At 42.3% G+C, this 18,312-nt stretch overlaps 1 protein-coding gene across 5 annotated transcripts in view; it reads left to right on the forward strand.

Moving 5' to 3' along the window:
• Positions 1 to 18,060, forward strand: part of tet3 (tet methylcytosine dioxygenase 3) — a 35,094-nt gene extending 17,034 nt beyond the window's left edge. For all 5 annotated transcript variants that reach the window (XM_088301070.1, XM_088301063.1, XM_088301079.1 and 2 more), the window contains 9 exons: positions 3 to 2,847; positions 4,820 to 4,910; positions 7,682 to 7,775; positions 9,421 to 9,629; positions 11,224 to 11,374; positions 11,470 to 11,559; positions 11,663 to 11,800; positions 11,881 to 12,235; positions 12,356 to 18,060. In XM_088301070.1, coding sequence (XP_088157196.1) covers positions 51 to 2,847; positions 4,820 to 4,910; positions 7,682 to 7,775; positions 9,421 to 9,629; positions 11,224 to 11,374; positions 11,470 to 11,559; positions 11,663 to 11,800; positions 11,881 to 12,235; positions 12,356 to 14,151 — 5,721 coding nt within the window. In that variant the 5' untranslated portion in view covers positions 3 to 50 and the 3' untranslated portion in view covers positions 14,152 to 18,060. The remainder of the gene's footprint in view (positions 1 to 2; positions 2,848 to 4,819; positions 4,911 to 7,681; positions 7,776 to 9,420; positions 9,630 to 11,223; positions 11,375 to 11,469; positions 11,560 to 11,662; positions 11,801 to 11,880; positions 12,236 to 12,355) is intronic.
• The last annotated feature ends 252 nt before the right edge of the window (positions 18,061 to 18,312 follow it).

Consider the following 18,312-nt stretch of genomic DNA (forward strand, 5'->3'; position numbering starts at 1 on the left):
AGACTGTTCTCGAAGTCACTACATTGGATGGCCCCAGAGGTGGAGACCAGATGGAAATTGGGTCACGTGACCGCCTCCAGGAAGGCGTGCTGAGCCTGGAACTGTCCAATGGGGTGAATTGCTACCCTGATGATGAGGCATCTCTAGAAGCAGAGCAGAAGAGGGCAGCAGATGCACCTCATAATCAGTGCTGGGATCCAACACTTGGCAAAGTTCAACAGCAACCATCGTTGAAACATAACAGCAGTTATGCAAACCCAAGTAAACCTGTCCACCATGTGGATATGGAAGATGCTCACAATCTGGTCACTTTTTCTGCCCTTGCCTGCACCTTACCTCCCTCCTCCTCCTCTTCCTGCATCCAAGTGCAGCCTGACATGAGGCAGCTGTATGAAAAATTCACCCTGGAAATGGGCGCTGGCGGTCCTCGGTTTGGAAACTCTACAGGGGCTCCGAACACAAACCACCCACCTGCAGGAGAAATGAAAACCCTGCAGACAGCACTGAATCATGCAAAACATGGTCACAAGCCTCCGAACTGCGACTGTGATGGGCCTGATTGTCCAGACTACCTGGAGTGGCTGGAGAAGAAGATTAAGTTGGCAAACAGTGAGAATCAAGACACCAGCAAGAGGACTGATTCGCCACATTTACAGCGTAATATTCAGCAATCCCATCTGCAGAATCAGCCCTATCTCCAGGCAAATGGTGGTCTCCAACACCTGACTTCTTCACACCCCCAGCAACAACAACGAACAAAAGGTCATCGTGCTGATCAAGTACCCTGCTCAAAACTTCCTCCAATTCCCTGCTCTCCCCAGGTGCTCTCTATAGCCAAGGAAAGGAATGTCAGTCTTCAAACAGCTATTGCCATAGAAGCCCTTACACAGTTATCTGGGACTGGGACTCAAGGTGCTGGTGCTCCAGAGCTAGCACTCTTTAATAATAACCCCCATCACCACCAACATCATACCCAAAACCTCTCCTCTCCACCTCCAAATTGCACTAACTTGATTCCATCCTCTGGACTTACCTGTCCGTCATCGCGCTCTCAGTCCGTCCCTCCAGGATTACACACTGACCAGCAGGCAGCAGTGTCCTGTGAGCACCACAGGCCCCAATCACAGGGCCAGCCCCCACATGCTTCTACCTCTCCCTTTCCAGGCCAGGGAAATCCGGGGAGTTTTGGCTGGAGTCCCAGGCAGTGGGTACAGGGCACACATAGAGGTTCTGAGGAACGCCTGTCCCGCTATGCTGGTCCACCTCACACTCGATCCGACCCAATGTCAGAACTCAAACAGCTTCTGGGTGACACCAGTGGAAAGTTCGCAAATGCATCTTTCAAGCTCCCACAAACACAGCAACTTACCGAGAATGAAGGCATGCAGGCACAGGGAAAGCCATCTTTGCCCAGGATAAAGCAAGAGACAGACTTTGGGGATTATTCTGCATCCGTGGGACATTACAACATGGATAATGGTCAGTTGCAGGTTCGCCACTACACTGGTCCGCCCATGTCTCCTGGTCAAGCAGCCATTAGGCACTCAACTCAGGCAGCTTTGCAACAGCATCTTCACTACAAGAGGAACCTCTTTTCGAGTCATTCCCCTGGCTTTGGCGCACCAGACCATGCGCCTTTCCAAAATGTAAAAAAATGGTGGCCACAGATGGAAGCCAATGGTTTCAATCATCTGAGCATAAAACAGGAGCCCAAGGAACCCAAGAGGAAAAAAATCAGCCAAGGATCCCCTGTCATCAAAACTGTGGGTGGGATGCTTCCAGGCGCTCTCCATCCTAAACCCAAACAGATTATAATCAAAAAGACCAAGCAAAAAGCCTCCGTGCCAACGTTCCTGCCTAAGAGTCAGATAACTGTGGAAAAAACATCAGCCCCGATGATGGGCCGAGCCAACACCCTGAATAACCTGCAACCACATTCACTGCCCCTTTTACCCTGCCACAGTAACTCCACTCAGGTGGCTGCTGCAGGCCTCCCTGCCCCAGCCCAATCTCAGGTATCTATTTCCAACCTCTCAATGGCTCCCTCTTCCACTAGCTCCGCTTTGTCATTGAACAACCCCACCCTCGTGGGCAGTGAGCCCCCACAAATGACCCATGGAACCCATGCTAAGTCAGAGGAAGTGGGTAGTTTAGTCCATCGCAACTCAGCTCCGACCCCCACATCTATACCAAACACCTCGCAATTATCGGGTCTAATAAACCTAGACCCTAAATATGAAGAACTGATCCTACAGTTTGAAGCAGAATTTGGTGAATCAGCTGCAGACACACCTTCCACCGAAGCCGTGTCTGAGACAGTTACAGCTTCGCCATGCATGAATCAATCCCAGTCCATTGCCCAAGATCACACATCATCTACCACCCAGAATCAGCCATCCTTCAATCACGCACCTGAATCCAGCTCCACACCTCATATGGACAACAAGGAGATAGATGAGTCTGAAGCCCAAAGTGAACTTACCTCAACTCAAACATCCACAGTGACCCCAGTGAAGGAGCAGGGGGAGCCCCAGTCCTCAATTTGTCAACATCAGGACTCCCCACTTGAAAAGCATCCACAACAAAGCCAGATAGAGGATCCGTTTAGCATACCATGCTCCCCAATGCCTAAACGGATGAAATTTGAAGCCAATGGTGATGTAGCTGTTCTTTCCACCACTTGCTACTCTGAGGAGGACACACCTACAAAGGATGGTCTGCCTTTCTCTCCATCTTTGAAAGGGTTCTTGGAGTCCCCCCTAAACTTTTTAGACACACCCACCAGGAGTTTGTTGGATACACCTTCTAAAGATCTGCAGGGAGATATCCCCCCCTGTACCTGTATGGGTAAGTCAAAGTGTGTCAGTATTTGTAAACATTTTGTAGGATATACAGTAATTTCTGCGCAGTAGTGCAAAAAAGGTCACACCACTGGGAATTTGAATTTGAATTTTAGCTTCACTGTTATGCTGAATTTAAAACATTCTATTTGTTGCTGCAAAAATCTACGATTCACACTATAAATCATCGACGGACATTAACGGCAAGTCTGAGACAGAATTATATTTTACAGAAGTTCTTGAACATAGTAGATTCCAAGGGTGTGTTGACCACGTGAAACGAAAACAAAAATACCTCAACCCACATAACATGTTTGATCTATAATAATCAATTATGAATTATTAACTATTATTACCTCTTGAATGTCTACATTGACTCACAAACCACAACTCCATTGCTAACCTTCCGTAACATAATGTCTTAAATACATTTCAAAATGTGGAGCCTTTTGGAAAGAATAACATAACTGGACATTAGTAAAGATGATCATATTTATATGGAGTCAGTCAATCTTCGCCAATTGTCGCAAATGTTTGCACCTCAGTGGGCTAGGGGCTTTAAGCAACCTTATGAAAACACGACTTGTATATTGATTTGAAAAAAACGCAGTAGTTTTTTTCCAGACTCGATAAATGGTCCTTTGCATGTTTCGATACATACTAAGTAGTCAGTTGCACTGATTTGTTCCCTCTCCTCTCAGTAAACTCGCTTCTGTGGGATTTGAAACTCATACGCACACGAACACAATAAGGGTAGCACAGCTTTTGAAAAACTGCTTAAACAGTTCGGTTTGACTATTTCAATTCAATTTGCATGTTTCGTGTCGGTTCATAGGCATGCGCAACTGTTTATCTTATTTATTTAGGAGGCGCTTTTTTATTTAGGAGGTGCTTTTTTTGTGCACTATTGGTTATTCACTACGCCCGCCAGGAACTTAAAAAGTCCTGTAACCGGCATTGGATACTTTTTTCGAGTGCCAGAATGACAGCGAGACAAACTTACAGAGTCTCCATCTCTTTAGTGCCAGATCTTACATCAGTTGAAAATCGACATCTGTTCAACCAAGACCTGTTTTACATTAAGACATTTTCACAGATAACCACACAACAAAAATATTTAAAAAAAAATATTATTGCTTAAATAATGATCTTCTCAATGTAGTCACACATGTACTTACTCAAAAGGAAAATGGGCCTTGTTTATTTGAACATGAAGCAGATATATTCTGTTGGCTGAATGGTGTCATGTGGATACACAGGTTAAGTGTACCTTTTGCCATCTAGTGGAAGAAAATTGGATTTTTCTGCCTGTCTCGATAAACTGCTGGCATATATTGAAGAAGATACATTTCTGAAATTAAAAAAAAAAAAACTACAGATAGTCTGTGGTTTCATGTGCTGTGTTAAATTTTGTTGAATCGCATTTTTAGTTTCTGGTTAAATATATTGTCCTGTGCAATTTGTAATTGTAACAGACCTTGCCTCTACTAAATGTCAAGATCAGCTAATAAACCCAGTAATATACTGTAACACTGCACTTAAATGAGGTGCCTCAATGTTACATAACAACGGGATATACCCTAACTGTGATGCCAGTGGTGTTTGCACTGAGCCACGCCCTGGTGCCTCCCTGCAGACAGTGACCTCTTATTACCTCTGAACCGGAGAGACACTCGCACACTTTCACTTGCCTCATCAGCAGACTACTAACAGTATGGTAATGATCAAACCAAAAAGCTTGTGTGAGGTTAACACACATCAAGTTGTTCTCAGTTTACCTACCGGCTAATTTCATGCTACTCATAAGGCACTGGGATTTATTTCCAAAGTGCTTTGCAGTTTTACACATCTATGTTGCCGATATGACTTGCATATGGTACAGAAGGAAATGTTATTTCTAGTTGTCCAATTCAAAGATATTTGCAATATTCCACAGTGCCTTCGGGGTGTATGTATGACTGAGTTTCTCTGTTTCTCAGAACAACTTCCGGAGAAAGATGAAGGACCCAACTACAATCACTTGGGATCTGGACCCACTGTGGCTTCCATACGAGACCTGATGGAGACACGGTTCGTCTTCTCTTTTTCTTCCTCTTACATGCGCACAGTCTCTCCTTCACGTGCTACTCCTCCTCCTGCGCCTCCTCACAGTTTGTCCTTAGGGAATCCATGACCCAGAATCACACAGGGGGAACGGATATATTATCTTCATCATCACCATCGTCATCATCATAAGACAGGCTAACCAAGAAGCAGCAGCACAGAGATGAGAATGGGAGAAATAATGGAGGAAGAAGGATAGATATCAAAGCCCAGAGAAAGGGAGAGCAAAGGATGATTGAGGGAAGGAAGCGAAGAAGGTAGTGCTTTTCAATAAATAATGTTTGTCCACTTAGAACAGGAGCAGATAGTTAGACTATTATCTATCTATCCATCTATATATATATATATATATATATATATATATATATATAAAAGGCTCAATTTCATTTTTTTTCAGAGCAGTTTTGTGAAACATCAACTTAGCGTATTTTTACAGCCATAAGACGTGCTGCATCAAAGGGCGCAACACCAGTTGAGGGTGCTATTTCCGTATTTATTACATATACACTGTTGCTTAAAGGCCAATTCCAAATTAAACAGTATTTTCGAAATAATATGTTGACATCAATACCCAGGATTGCTTTTATTTTGCAGTTATAACATCAGCAGCATGTTGTGGCGTAACAGCGTTAATTGCGTCACAAATTGTTGCTTCTGAATTGCTAATTAAGGGTGCTAAAAAAAAATAATTAAAAATTAAAATAAAATTATTATTATTTTTTTAATTTATATACATTTTTCTTAGAAACTTTTTTCAAACTGTATCCAGTACCCTTATTTACCACACTGCATTAGGCCTACAAGCATCACACTGCAGCAGTGTTGGTTTACAAGGCTCAGTGGTAACTTGATCAGGATGTTTTGTTCTGAGATGACATGCTAAAGATGCACAGCTAATTATTTTAAAGTATTTGAATTTGGCATTGCCAAATATGCAAATAATTTTTAAGTAAATCAAAAAGAGTTAAAATATTTAACTGTATTAAAAACAAAACAAAAAGAGAGAGAGAGAGAGTATGAGTAGAGTAATGACCATATTTTTTCTTTTGTGCAGCACTTGTTTTACAAGCAAACTAAATCTGGTTCTTGGCCTAAGAATAACAGCCCGCATTTGATGTGTTGATATTTATTGAGAGGCTTTTTGTGAATAGTGATCACTGAGCCAATAGTCCTCGTAGAGGGCTGACGTTGTGGGGGATGTTAAGCTAAAAACTCTCATTGTTGTTTAAGAATCAACGTCACTCAGTAAGACCCTATAGTTCCTGGATGACCTTTGACCAACCCCTGACCCAAGCAGGTCTCCTGTGGTGTTCGAGCTTACACCCCATTTCAAGCCCTCCGCCACCTTAGGGTCATTCCCATTCAGTGGGACTCCATTGTGCTCACCGTCATGCCAGATCCAGTCAGGTTGAAGTTTTCACAATGGCAGGTATCAAGCTGTCAGGAGATTTCATATGAGCCATAAGCCAACTTTTGAAAAGTTCTAATGACCTAGCCACAACCCTAGTGCAACCCCTGATCCCAGACTCTGTCGATAAACCCCCTCTTCTCACAAATTGATCTTCACAGATAAGAAACACACATTAAAACATGATTTAAGTAACTCGAGCAGTCCATAATAATAACCAATAGTTTTGATTCTTGTGCGATGTAAGTCATTTCAAATTGACCAGTGCCTTTGTGAAGGCAGATTTTTTAACAGAACCTCTTGTATAGTACAGTTTATCATTACAGGCACGTGAAATTAATGGAGTTCCAGTGGTTGAATTATCCACTCCTGACAAATTCAATGGACACCTGCATATCTGTGGTTTGGTATCTGTGAATTTACCTGTTTGTGGATTGTTTTGATCGAGCATTTAGTGCCACCCGCCGGTATCAGTGGAAAAACGTTTTTCTGCAACATCGCTGCAACAAAGAGAGTGTCTGGGTGTACTATCTCACGTTTATTGAGGTTATCAAGCAGTAAAGCTAGCACTTGTTTACTACTTTATCCATTCAGACTTGTGCTTTCCCAGTATTCTGCATAATCCTCGCGCTAGTACACACACACACACACACACTACTTTCATTGTTGACAGGGCTTTGGTGCCATCTTCTGGCATCGCAATAAGCAGAAAAAGTCCACGTAGATTAATTTTTCAGCACATAGCTGGGGGTAGGGTCCTCAGAAAAAAAAACACGGAAGTTGAATTTGTGAATGATGATAGACAAATATGTGGGTGATTACTGTACAATAAGGCACAATACGTACATGTAACTATTGATAGCAGCGGAAAAAGTGTCAATAATCAAACCATTTCATTTTAGAAAGTGGACTCCACGTGTGCAAAAACATGTCGGAATTATTTCAAATACAATTTAAAAGTTAAATCGCACTCACACTTTTACTAATTATCACTAGCAGGCGCGTTGTCATGGTGAAGCTGCCACAAGTCTCGCCTATTCATCGAACAAAGAAAATGCTGCAAGATGTCATTGTAGATGTTCTGGTTGATTGTCTGGCCTACATTTAATTGGAAAACTCAGAGTTTGGCTTTTGGGTTTGAAGTATATATCTTCTGGGAATTTTGTTCTTTACATTTTACATATTATGCACAATACCGTAATGTGTTTTTATCTGTATAAGCCATCTAGGAGACAAAGAAGCCAGCCTGGCAAAAATAAAACGTCGACTCATAATAAAAAAAACAAACAAACTCAAAACAACATTTAATGTGTTACTCTGTCATGCACAGGTATGGAGAGAAAGGTGAGGCTGTCCGGATAGAGACAGTGGTGTACACAGGCCGAGAGGGAAAAAGCTCAAGAGGTTGCCCAATCGCCAAATGGGTAAGTCGCTTCACAACCTGTTCGATATATTGTGATGGGGTGTTTCCAAACTACTTTCCCTCACATTATTATTCTAGATTAGGCTCTATCTGTTCTTTCTGTGCCCCAAAAACTTTCAGAAGTAAGTGTTTCAGAGGATACATGTGAAGTGCGGGAATATGTTTAAATAGGTGAAAGAAAATGACGGTTGCTGGGTGCAGAGGTTGTACGTTCAAATCGTTTCCCTGTTTCCTGTTCCTTTGTGGGTTTCCTCCAGAAAAATAATTTAATTAAAGACGAAATTGTCCGGAGATGTAAATGGTAGTTTGTCTATTGATGCACCGTGATTGGAAATTTCCTATCCTTTCCGAACAAGATGACCTGGAAGTTCTCAGAAGATAGGATTGTTCAAATTCTACCAATGCTTAGGAAAGGTGCCTGGATGCAACCTTTAAGACCCATTTAGGTTACTCCTGACCAATCTTTACGAAAGGATATTACCCACAATTCTTTACAGCAACAGCATTTAAGGTGACAGAAGACCAACGCAAAAATGCTCTTAAAAAAATAATGTTTAAAAATATTGTCTTTTTGTCACACATGGATAGTCATTGAGGTCAAGAAATGTACGTTCAGAGCAAAAAAAGGAGAAGTGCGGTTCCAACAGAAATAAAATAATAAACAGCTTTCCATAATTTATTAGAGATGGTCAATTCCAAAATCAGCAAAAAACATAATCAGTGATAGTTCACAAAAACAACTAAAAGTGTATGTATTTTTTCATTTTATTATTAAACAAATATTTTGCAGGTAAATTCCTCAAGCTACAAATTTAGATCAGCACTATTTGCCATCACTTAGGGAAAATGACGTCGAATTCATTTGAAACAGTGCTGTCCTTTCCAATGTTGGAAAGGAAGCACCATTTCATCTCTCCTTGACTTGATGATCTAATCCAACAAATGTGAAGGAAAGGCAGCATACAGTTTAGGAAACGGGACTTTCCCAAGAGGTCCACGGTGTACATCGCCTCTCGCCCAAAGTCACCTGGGATAGGCTCCAGCACATTTGTGACCCCAGTGAGAATGGAGAATGGATGGATTTCATGACATCTTATCAAAATGACCAAATCAATTCGATTCAAAGCAGGTGAGAGGTTACGTTCTCTAGTCTTTTATTTTAGGATTTTAGATCAAACCCAGAAAACACGTGAGTCATTATTGGCCTTCACCTGTGCCCTTATGCTGCATTCGAGGAAGGTGGGAATTCTGAGTTATTGGACTCGGGTTGTCCCATTTCCGACCTAAAAGCATTTGAGGCGAATGTAAACAACAAAGATGTCTGATTCCGATAAATTGTTTGGTGTTCTGGTTCATGACAACACATTTTAACCTAGGGCAAACCTTTTTCATAATTTCCGTTATTTATATAAATGAGGGCATATCTTATCTTAATTCAAATTCCACAATTATTAAGTTATTATTAATTATTAAGTATTAATCAGAATTCCGTATTTAAATTAATGGGGTCACATAGAACATATTATAAAGAAAAAAAGTGACTTCACAGCCCCTTTAAGAGATGGACAATGTGTCAGGACTACAATTCCAAGTGTTTATCTGTACAAGTCCCGAGACTAAAACTGATCAACTCTGACTGCCATCAGGTGATTCGACGTGGGAGCGAGAAAGAAAAGCTCTTGTGTCTGGTGCGTCATCGTGCAGGCCATCACTGTGCCAATGCAGTCATCATCATCCTAATCATGGCATGGGAAGGTGTCCCAAGGTCTATGGCTGACACCCTGTACCGTGAGATCAGCGACACTCTCACTAAATTTGGCAACCCCACCAGTAGACGCTGTGGTCTCAATGATGAGTAAGTAGCACGAGGGGATTTATTTTGACAAAAATGCAACTAGTTTGCAGTGCAGAAGGACATGTCTGTTTTATTTTTAGTCTGAGATTTTTAAGTGCAACTTGAATACCCCAGTTGGGGTTTACTGTAAAACTAAACACAAAACAAAAACAATTACACACATAACATTTTTGCAAAACTTGCTTCGTTATTCTTTTGAAGTCAATGTGATAGCCCCTTCAGATGCTAACGGGAAATTAGCAAAAACCTCTGCCGTTATATTCCTTCAAATATCGAATATTTAATATCGGTAATATAGCACTGCTCATATATTGATAATGTTCAATTGCTACTTTCTTCTGTTTTCATTCTAAGTGTGTACTCCTTCCATGCACGACCCACACCGTCCCTAAAGCTGAGAGCACTCGAGCTGTTTCCCGCACACTACGCGCCATTGGCATATCTGCTTAAAATTGCGTTGATCACATGTTTGGGATCTGTGACCATTCAAGATGGCAACCAATTTACATACATTATTGAGAAAGGATAAAAGCAATCTCTTTAAACTGTTTCTTGGCAGCAACATGTTTGTTGACCAGTGTTATCACAGTGAATGATATCCATGAATAAAGATTCTAAAACATACCAATAATGTGTAAATGCTTTTAAACGCGGGTTAAAAACTATGCTCCATACATATGATTAAGGTATTTCAAAGTATTAAAAAAAACTTTTCTAAAAATCTTGTTCTCACACTGCACATTTTTAGTAATTTTACACAGAAACATTTTAGTCTTAAAAAAAACTATATTTGGTTCCAGTAAAGTTTAAGCGTAAAATATTCAGTGTAAAATTCACACTGAGCATTTTACGCAAAATATTTTACGCTCAAATTTTACCGGATTTTCTAGACTATACATATAGGTTGCAGTTTTTTTTTTCATAGGTTGGTTGGTCCCGTATCTTATACATGGGGAAAAAAATTCACGAGAGGGAATCTAAACTTATGCACCGATTACATACTCCTTACAAAGACAACTGAGAACATTGCACAGAAATACCCCTGAAGAGAATCTTCTTCTGCGGACTACAAAGCTGCAAGTAGTGAAATTTGCAGCTGAAAAGCGTAATCGAACAGCAGAAAGTTTGCCGTTTAATTACCGCTCCCACATACAATATGTTGTTGTGACTGAATAAGATCGTACAACATGATTTATGACTTGCTTGTCCCATGTGATGGCTTAACTTGACGTGCTTGAAATATATTGTGACCTCCAATAGATCATTATAGCAATTCTTATGATAATAATAATAATGCCTTTATTAGTCCCACAATGGGGAAATTCGAGATTCGAACCCAGGCCTCCTGGGGAGACTGGGTCCTGAACGCGGCGCCTTAGACCACTCGGCCATCCTGATGCGTTAAGACAAGTTGTTTTTTTGCTCCAAATCTCATATAAGCGTACTAAAAAGAAAGTACATTGATACTAGTGAAATCCGCATACTCCTTTATGCTCATTCTTTGTTTTAACGTCTTCAGTTTCCAGAGCTATGCTGTCATGAAATGTGTAATCTTAATTCATTGTGAAGATGTGTTCACTGTCTCCCCCTGCAGTCGTACGTGTGCATGCCAAGGCAAGGACCCCGACACTTGTGGCGCTTCCTTTTCCTTTGGCTGTTCTTGGAGCATGTACTTTAATGGTTGTAAATACGCCCGAAGCAAAACACCGCGCAAGTTCCGGCTACAAGGAGAGCGCCCTGAAGAGGTACGCCTGCGTTTTATGACGTCAATATTTATGTGATGTAGTTTCGAGTGTGTTGCATACCTGGTTTATACGTCTCTACATTTTTGTCCGATCAGGAGGACAAACTCAGGGATCAATTCCAGAATCTGGCCACTGAAGTGGCTCCATTGTACAAGAAGCTGGCACCGCAAGCCTACAGTAACCAGGTTTGTCTGCAGACAAATATGCATCTGAATACTGGAATTACAAATTCTTGATGACAAAATGAAAATGTCATTTCTTTTGCAATTCTCATGTCATCTCCGCCAGTGTCAATCAGAGACAAAGGCTTCAGACTGCAGGCTTGGTTTGAAGGCAGGCAGACCATTTGCAGGAGTCACTGCTTGCTTGGACTTCTGCGCCCACGCCCATAAGGACCAGCACAACCTTTACAATGGTTGCACAGTGGTATGGTCTTTAATATTGTGAGACTTGTTTAGAACCCGATGACAATTTTAAGTTGTGCTTCCTTTCTGACTCACTTTTAGGTGTGCACGTTGACCAAGGAGGACAACCGCATGGTGGGGGAAATCCCTCCGGATGAACAGCTCCATGTCTTGCCTCTCTACAAAATGTCCACCACTGACGAATTTGGCAGCGAGGAGGGCCAGCAGCTCAAGATGAAGACAGGAGCCATCCAGGTGCTTCAGGCTTTCCGCCGAGAAGTACGCAAGTTGCCCGAACCGGCAAAGTCGTGTCGACAGCGCCGTCTGGATGCCAAGAAAGCCGCATCGGAGAAGAAGAAGAGTAAACTCCAGCAACAGGCAGCGGAAACGCCAGAGAAGACAGTGGTTCAGACGGAAGTGTGCTTGAGTCAGTCTAATCAGCACCCAGGCAATAAAGGTTCGGCTTGTTTACTTTACATACAGTATTTCAATTGTATTCAGAATCATGTTGTTAGTTTTGAATGCTCGGCCCAAATGTGCTTCATGTGCTTGTTTTTTTTCTTTTTTTTACTTCCAGCAATTCCAAAACAAGAGGTTCAGCCCATCATTAAAAAGGAGCCTTTCAACGGATTAGTGGATGGATATTCTTTGCAAGCAGCAGATGCAATCAAGACCATGTGCCCACATCCTGCCTTCTATGCAAGGGGAGGCCTCCCCACAACTGGCCCGCCCCCAGCAGGAGACCCAGTAAACGGCTATAACCACACTCTGCCAGCATCACACTATGGTTTCTACAACTACCCCTCCAATGCACTTTTCGCACCCAAGATGAGGACCTACGAGGGTCGCAATAGCTCTTTGTCCAAAACAGGCAGGATGGCGTTCCAGGGTGACAAAAAGCCCGACATTCACAGCCTTCAGGTTAGACTAGCCCATTCCTATCCTGGCCATATAGAGCAACCCAACCCAGTTAATAGCCAGTCTTCAGACTACAACCAGTCACGCCCTTCTTCTGTCTCCTCTGAGTCCTCAAATAGAGGCACTCCAGTCATCAAGCAGGAGCCAATGGATATGCCAGTCTGTGAGGGCACCGGGCCGAGTCAAGATGGCGCCAGCACGCCTAGCACCACCCCTCAACCTAGCACCTGGCCAGGAAACAAATTCAATGGCGCTGTTGTTCCCACAAAACGGGATCAAAATCCAAAACAATGCCCCGAAGACTGCTTTTCTAACGAGGAAAAGCAGATGTTCCACCAGCATTGCCAGCAGCAATCTTCTCCATACCCCCAGCCGTGGGCATCAGTCCTTGGCTCAGATACGCGGATGGCGTCCTCTGCTGCCTCACCGGTCCCCCACGTACCTCCCTCCTCTTCCCCACATTTAGGCGCCCGGGGTAACATACACCAAGGATCTCCACGTCCATCCACCCCACGCCCAAGCACCCCTCACCCGGGTACGCCACAGCCAGGTCTCACTCACCCGTTTTTACTTCCACATCTTGGCAATTCTCAATCTCCCTCACATATACCGCAGCCTGCCACTCCCAGGCAGTGGGCAAGCCCTGCCCCGAGTCCCGAGCCAAACCCTTGGGCGTTGGGACACGGCGCATACAGCCCTGGCTTGAAGCACAGCAATCCTGCCGGCGCCTACCCAGACAAGATGTGGTCCAAAACGACTGAAATTCGCTGTTCCACTCCCCTCGGGGTTCACGAGAAAGCCTGGAAATCCTGCGGAGGCTCAGTTGCAGGCAATACACCATCCCCTGCCCCTGAGGGACGCCTCTTCCCCGATGCCCTGCAACAGTCAGATCAGGCTTGCTGGGACCCAAGTCGAGCTGAGAGCGATGCTGAGAGCACCAAGGGCCGCGAGGAAGACGACGACGAGGTGTGGTCTGACAGTGAGCACAATTTCCTCGACCCCAACATTGGGGGCGTAGCGGTTGCGCCGGCTCATGGGTCCATACTAATTGAATGTGCCCGTCGGGAACTACATGCTACCACTCCGCTCACAAAGCCAGATCGCTCCCACCCCTCTCGCATCTCTCTGGTCTTCTATCAGCACAAAAACCTCCAGCAGCCCATGCACGGCTTGGCACTGTGGGAGGCCAAAATGAAGATACTGGCAGAACGGGCGCTCCAGAGGCAGCAGGAAGCAGCTCTCCTGGGCCTCTCCGAGGATGAAATCAAGGCGCTGAGCAAGAAACGCAAGTGGGGGGCCAAGGCGGCAGGGGCCATGTCAGGAGCTGGACAATCGATAGAAAAAAGAGAGGGGCCAGTGACACGTCTAGCTCCCACTTTCCACACCACCTCAATGGTTAACGTGTCTCCCTATGCCTCCACGCTCCTCACTGGGCCTTACAGCCGCTTTGTGTGACGTCAGCCACCGAAAGACCGATCGCGCGCCAGTGGAGCAATGGTGGTGCCAGACAGAGGGATACGCAAGATGAATGTCTCTCCCATGTCACACGGTCTGCCATCCCTCCATCATCTCCTTCTGCAGTCCACACTCTTAAGTGGTGCACTTTTATTGTTTTGTTTTGTTTTTTTACCTCATGTCAGGCAGCGGTTGAGCATTCGACACGCTGCTTGTGGTGCTCTTCCTCTTTCTTCCCTTGGAGAGGAACTCCATTGCTTTTTCCTGTTTATAGAATGTTGATGATTCTAAATATTGCTATTATTATCAATGTCATTATGGTTGCAATTGTTACTGTTAATATTGTTATTACAGGTATTATGATGGAGAATTGTTTTTTGTTTTCAATAATGTTATTATTAACGATGTGAGTGTTATAGTTTAAGCCAGTCTGAATCGGTCAGACTTTTTTCCCTTCTCTTTTCTTTGGCAATCTTCCAGCTGTATTAAAAGGAGGAGTCATTATTGGCCTGACAAGAGCGCAACGTCAGTAGTACAAGTTAGGGCAGTGGATAACTAAAATTATCCTGAAAAAGGTTTCAGCTTCACATTGGGCTCCCTAAAAATTGTGACAAATTTCCATTTAGGACTGGAACTAAAACATCATTTGGCACTTCTACTCGCAGAAATGCCCTTCATGTTTTTGACAGGACACTGACTAAAACATTGTATTTTTAAAAAATAGAATTGGTTAGAATTAGAAAATCCACTGCAAAGTGGTATCTCCTCCTTCCTAGAAAACTTGGTTCTTATTTTGTCTGGTGAACTAAAAAACCTTTGACTTCCAATGAAAATAATAAGCAAAAAAGAAGTAAGATTATGAACAGAATTCGAAATGAGAGCCATGTGCATTTTCCACTTTAGAATGTTGCGTCTCTTGTCATTTCTTAGTGTGCTCCTCCTCCTATTCTACACCCCAGCAGCTTTTGACTGGTGCTCAACTTCCAGCTCTGATGGATTTTCATTCCACGACTCTTTGTGGCACTTGTTGCTATACTTCGGTGCTCTAACTGAAATCGAGGTCATGTAGTATGCGAGGGGAAATATTTCCTAGCCCATCTACGACACCACAACTAGTGTGCTTTTTTTGTGCTTATCTTGTTTGCTCAGTCCACCTGATCCCAGATCTGTAATGGTTACATCACGTTTGCTTCCTCAGTAAGGAGTGATCACTTTGAGGTGCGAACTCTAGAGGGCAGACTTGACTGCCTTTTCCAAGCTGCATGTTCTGACACTTGCGTTCCATTCAGAAGCCGGTATCGCCTTTCCTTGCTGCATGAGCCCTCAGCGGCCAAGCTCGTGGACAGTTCGCTGAGCTCTGACAGGTTCACCAAAGGCAGCGATGATCTTTGTCCCATCGAAGCTCAAATGCGAAACGATTCTGGAGAAAACTTGGTTTAGAGCAAAAGTGAAAGAAGTACTTTCGGTGATCCACGCATATACTTTGGTGCTCTCCTACTACACTTGATTTACTGTGAAGGCCCATCGTCTCGTCTGCATGGTGCTGTCATCTTCGAGCAGAGCACGACGGGTCCTTCTGCAGGCACCTCGTAAACTTCGTGTTTGTTTCCCATTCGTGATGGAACAAGCTTAGGCAAGCGGCGTGGCTTCTGGGAGTTGGTACCGAAAGCATCAAAGCAATCACCCTCTCACTTTGCATATATGTGCGTTTGTGTCCATGAGCCAAAGAGTGAGACATGTGGATGGCGTCTCTTGAATTGCATGTTTTGATTTCATCCCCATCAGCCCTGCATCAAACCTGGACACGTGGTTTCGTCACAAACAAGTCCAAATGAGTGAACAGTTCTAATTGCATGCAGGCTGGCTCCCGGTTGCTGGGCTGTTTTTGAAGTCATGATACGTTTCTTCTGTGAAAAGACCTTGTTCATCTCCAGCTCTCTACCTCGCGCTGTAGAGACACCGGTCACAATCACAACTTGCTACTGAGGGCATAGAATCATGCATGTACCTCTGTGTGCTCAAGGTCTCCACAATCACTTTACCCTTTTTCTTTTGTTTGCTTGTATTTATTTATGGTGATAATAATGATTGTCTTTGGGTTCCTTTTTTTTTTTCAATTTTTATATAGCTAAATTGTACATAGAGAAGAACAGATTTATAAAAGCACTTTTAAACTTGATTTTCATGACAAAAAGAAAGACGATTATTGACAACTTGAAGGTTAGTTTTTGTTTTGTTTTGTTTTGTTTCTGAAGAGAGATACAAATGTAAATAGTAAAATATTTAGGTAAAACTATTTAACTGGTGAGGATAGTATGTGAATCCTAACTGTGTAGGGGGTATTTTGACAACAGTACACTTGTTCCCAGTGTTTTGTGTGTACATGTATGCTTAGTAACTATTTGTTCTACTCTCACAAGTACTGTAACTGTATCCTTAGTCAGCATGTAACTGGTTAAAAAAACGTTACTTGCAAAAGCTAAAACGCCCATTTTTTTTTCAAATACAAAAATGGAGAATAGCAAGCTTTTACTGCAAACCTTAAACTTGCAAAACAACAGGATCACCTCAAGTCACTCAGTTTGCCAAATTTTTTTCCGCCAATTGTGACAAAACTCCCCTAGTGCTAAAACTGACTTGAATGCAAGTGTTCTGTTAGTTTTATTATAATTTTTTTTTTTACCGAATCCAAACTAAAACCATCTAAAGTTTAAAGAGACCACACCTTAATTAGTGAGCTTTAAAGTTGCTGGTAGGTCAGGTTTGTCACCTTAAACCACACTGAAGCTGTTTTTTTTTCCCTTTCCAGTTCAGTCTTGACGTTCAGGCTCAGTACAGTAAGAGACTGACGGGCGTGTTTACTGTTTGTTTCATTCTACCTGTGATTAAGGTATTATTTAATATACTTCTCATCTTAAATATGCAGTCTGCAGGATATTTTTTTGTGAAAATCATTTTTTTTATAATTCCTTGTTCCGAGTCTGTGATTTACTTATTTTGTCATCCATCACCCATGTTTTTGAGTGTTTTTTCAAACTACATCACATACTTGCATACAAATGGTGGAAGTATTTGAAATATGTACAATTTTGGTTAGGCTCTGGGAGCAGGTGCTAGAACGCAACACCTTAATGTCACTGTGTAAATTATTACTTGGATCACCACAGTTATTTCTGCGCCTCTGAAAACGGCAAGACAATTCAGAAGCTCAAACTTCCCTGGTGCTGTATTTTATTGGAAATGCTGCACAAGCTTTTCTACCCTTAACTCTGTTGAGTACAAGTGGTATAGGAAATTAATAGGCATTCTGTTTTGTCATATAGAGACACTCAACTTTTATTTTTCATTCCATATTGTACTTGAACTCCTTTATTCTTAGGCGACAATTCATTATGCATTTTATGTTTGGTACATCACATAGAAATGACCTTTTCAAGGATGGTATTGTAAATGTTCCTGTGGAGATTGCGAATATGTTTGAACAAGACAAATAGAAAATGTCTACTGCCTCTTTTAACTCCTTAATTCTACTTGTTTGTGTATTTCGTCTGTTGTGGACACACGCACATATTTAGACATTTGCATCACACTGTGCATGGCCTACTTTTACAAGTCAATCAAACACCTAATCTGATGAAACCCAAAACTTGGGGAAAACAACCAAGTCATAAAAATTAAAAAAATAAAAATAAATAAATAATCGACCCACATATCTGGCAGCTACATTCCTTTTCGAGTTTTTCAATTGTTCTTGTTTTATTTTCCATGTTAAGGATGCAGTATGTAAAAAAGTGATTTTGTTCTCTCTTTGTAGCTGTGTATGGTGTATTATGTGAAAACATAGTGTATTTGGTAAAATACCACAATATTGTTTTATGTTGCGCTATAAATAAAAAATTTGAAGTGAGAGATCTATGGTCTAGCATTTTTTATTCCCCGTTTAAAGCTTTACTTGAGACCATTAGATGATTGTTTATAATTGCTGTTTTGCAATTGAGCAATATTGCACAGAATCCTTCTTGGGGTTTCTCAATATTTTTACCCTCTCATGTTATTATATTGAGTGATGTTTTTATGTCACCTCAACAGGAGGCACAAATCTACTTGGATATGAAAATACGTATTCAAATAATTTAGTATGTCACGTTTAAATTGGCGCAC

This window comes from Idiotropiscis lumnitzeri, chromosome 1 (genome assembly GCF_059441095.1).
Source record: "Idiotropiscis lumnitzeri isolate Australia: NSW breed Sydney's pygmy pipehorse chromosome 1, RoL_Ilum_1.0, whole genome shotgun sequence".
NCBI classification, from domain to species: Eukaryota; Metazoa; Chordata; class Actinopteri; order Syngnathiformes; family Syngnathidae; genus Idiotropiscis; species Idiotropiscis lumnitzeri.